General features: G+C 42.8%; 1 protein-coding gene across 1 annotated transcript in view; it reads left to right on the top strand.

Moving 5' to 3' along the window:
- The window catches only part of EBPL (emopamil binding protein-like), a gene marked incomplete at its 5' end in the record, with an annotated part of 27,894 nt that overhangs the window by 25,020 nt on the left and 1,394 nt on the right, over positions 1–1,480 (top strand). The window contains one exon of the mRNA XM_008569936.1: positions 46–184. Within this exon, the coding sequence (XP_008568158.1) occupies positions 46–184 (139 nt within the window). The remainder of the gene's footprint in view (positions 1–45; positions 185–1,480) is intronic.

Below are 1,480 nucleotides of genomic sequence, written 5' to 3'. Positions count from 1 at the left end.
TGAAAATGATTGTCAGCTGAGTAACAACATGTATTTTGTCTCTAGGGAAAGAATATGGCAAAGCCGATGCGAGATGGCTCTATTTTGATCCAACCATTGTATCTTTGGAAATTCTGACTGTTGTCCTAGATGGAACTCTGGCATTGTGCCTCATTTATGCCATAGTCAAAGAGAAATACTATCGGTAAGTTCCCTCCCCTCTGTCCCGCTGAAAAGACGAGAAACATTAGCTGTGCCAACACCTAAGTGACATTCGGAGTAGGTTGTGACCATATTTCTTTGTTTGATAGAAAGTATAGTAGAAATGAAAATTGTTTGAATTTAGATAAGGCTCACGGTGCCACCAGGATAACTTTGGACCATTCATAATAAAAAATATGAGAAATATGACTCTAGTTAACAGCCCAGTCACTGTAGAGGCAAGAACGGTTAACAGTGTGGGATGATGTGCCAGCAAGATTTTGGAGGAAAAAAGAGTAATATTTCCATCCTTTTCCCCTAAATCACTCTAGAAAACTCCTATCCCACTTAACGCAAAGTAAATTAACTCTCTTACGTAATTCTGAGTCAGACATTCAAGACAAATAAGAAATCTTTTCAGAAGCAGGTTGCAGAGGGTGCAGAGCAGGCAGGTGGGGAGAAGGAGAAAGAAGAATTTAATCACCTTGTCACTGAGACTCTGAGGCTCCAAGCTCTCCCCTCCTCCTTTTTCTTTCTTCTTCTTAAGGACAGAGTGGCCTGGGGTAAATAGATTGCTATCCCGGGGATGATTCCCTGAGATGATGTCAAGTAGGCACAACAGCGTTCAGTTTTCCACCACCTTGTGCTGAAGGAGTCTTGTGTAAAGTTTGTCATAAAACCTCAGGCTTAAAACAGGCCTCCAAGGTCATTTAATCCACTTCGCCCCACCCAGTTTTACAGAGGTAGCTGGCAATAGGAACCTAATCTCTCCCTGTTGCCTTGACATATTTTTGGCCCCATGATCATGGCCACAGATGTATTTCACATACTCATGTGTTTATTATTTCCAACATTTATGATATTTGTGTTGTTGAGTACTTACTGTGTGTCAGGCACAGTGCTCGGCCCTTAATCTGCACGTCTCATTTAATCTCTACAACACTCCTTGAGGAAGGGGCTATTGTTATCCCCTTTACAATGGGTGAAATTGCAGCTCATGGCAAGATTCATATCCAGGGCTCATATCCAGGTGTGGCCTCACTGTGTCTTCCTGAGAATAGGCCAGGATACCTGGGAGTCCTTATTTAACTCTGAGAACAGTCTTCTAGAAAGGACAGTGTTGCTTCTCCAAGGAAAGAATGAGTCTTCATTAAATAGATTGACTTGCCCCATCAAAGCAGCAGTACATGCAACCCGAGGTCCAACTTCAGAGAGGTTTTCTGTAGCAGAGACTGTGCTGATGCTGCCTGTAAAGAAAAGATGTCATGATTCAGGGCACCAGGTTGTGGCAAGCTGGTGT

The sequence above is a fragment of the Galeopterus variegatus genome, unplaced genomic scaffold, assembly GCF_000696425.1.
Source record: "Galeopterus variegatus unplaced genomic scaffold, G_variegatus-3.0.2 Scaffold545, whole genome shotgun sequence".
NCBI lineage: Eukaryota > Metazoa > Chordata > Mammalia > Dermoptera > Cynocephalidae > Galeopterus > Galeopterus variegatus.
The sequence above is the reverse complement of the archived record's forward strand: the minus strand, read 5'-3'. Positions and strand labels throughout refer to the sequence as shown.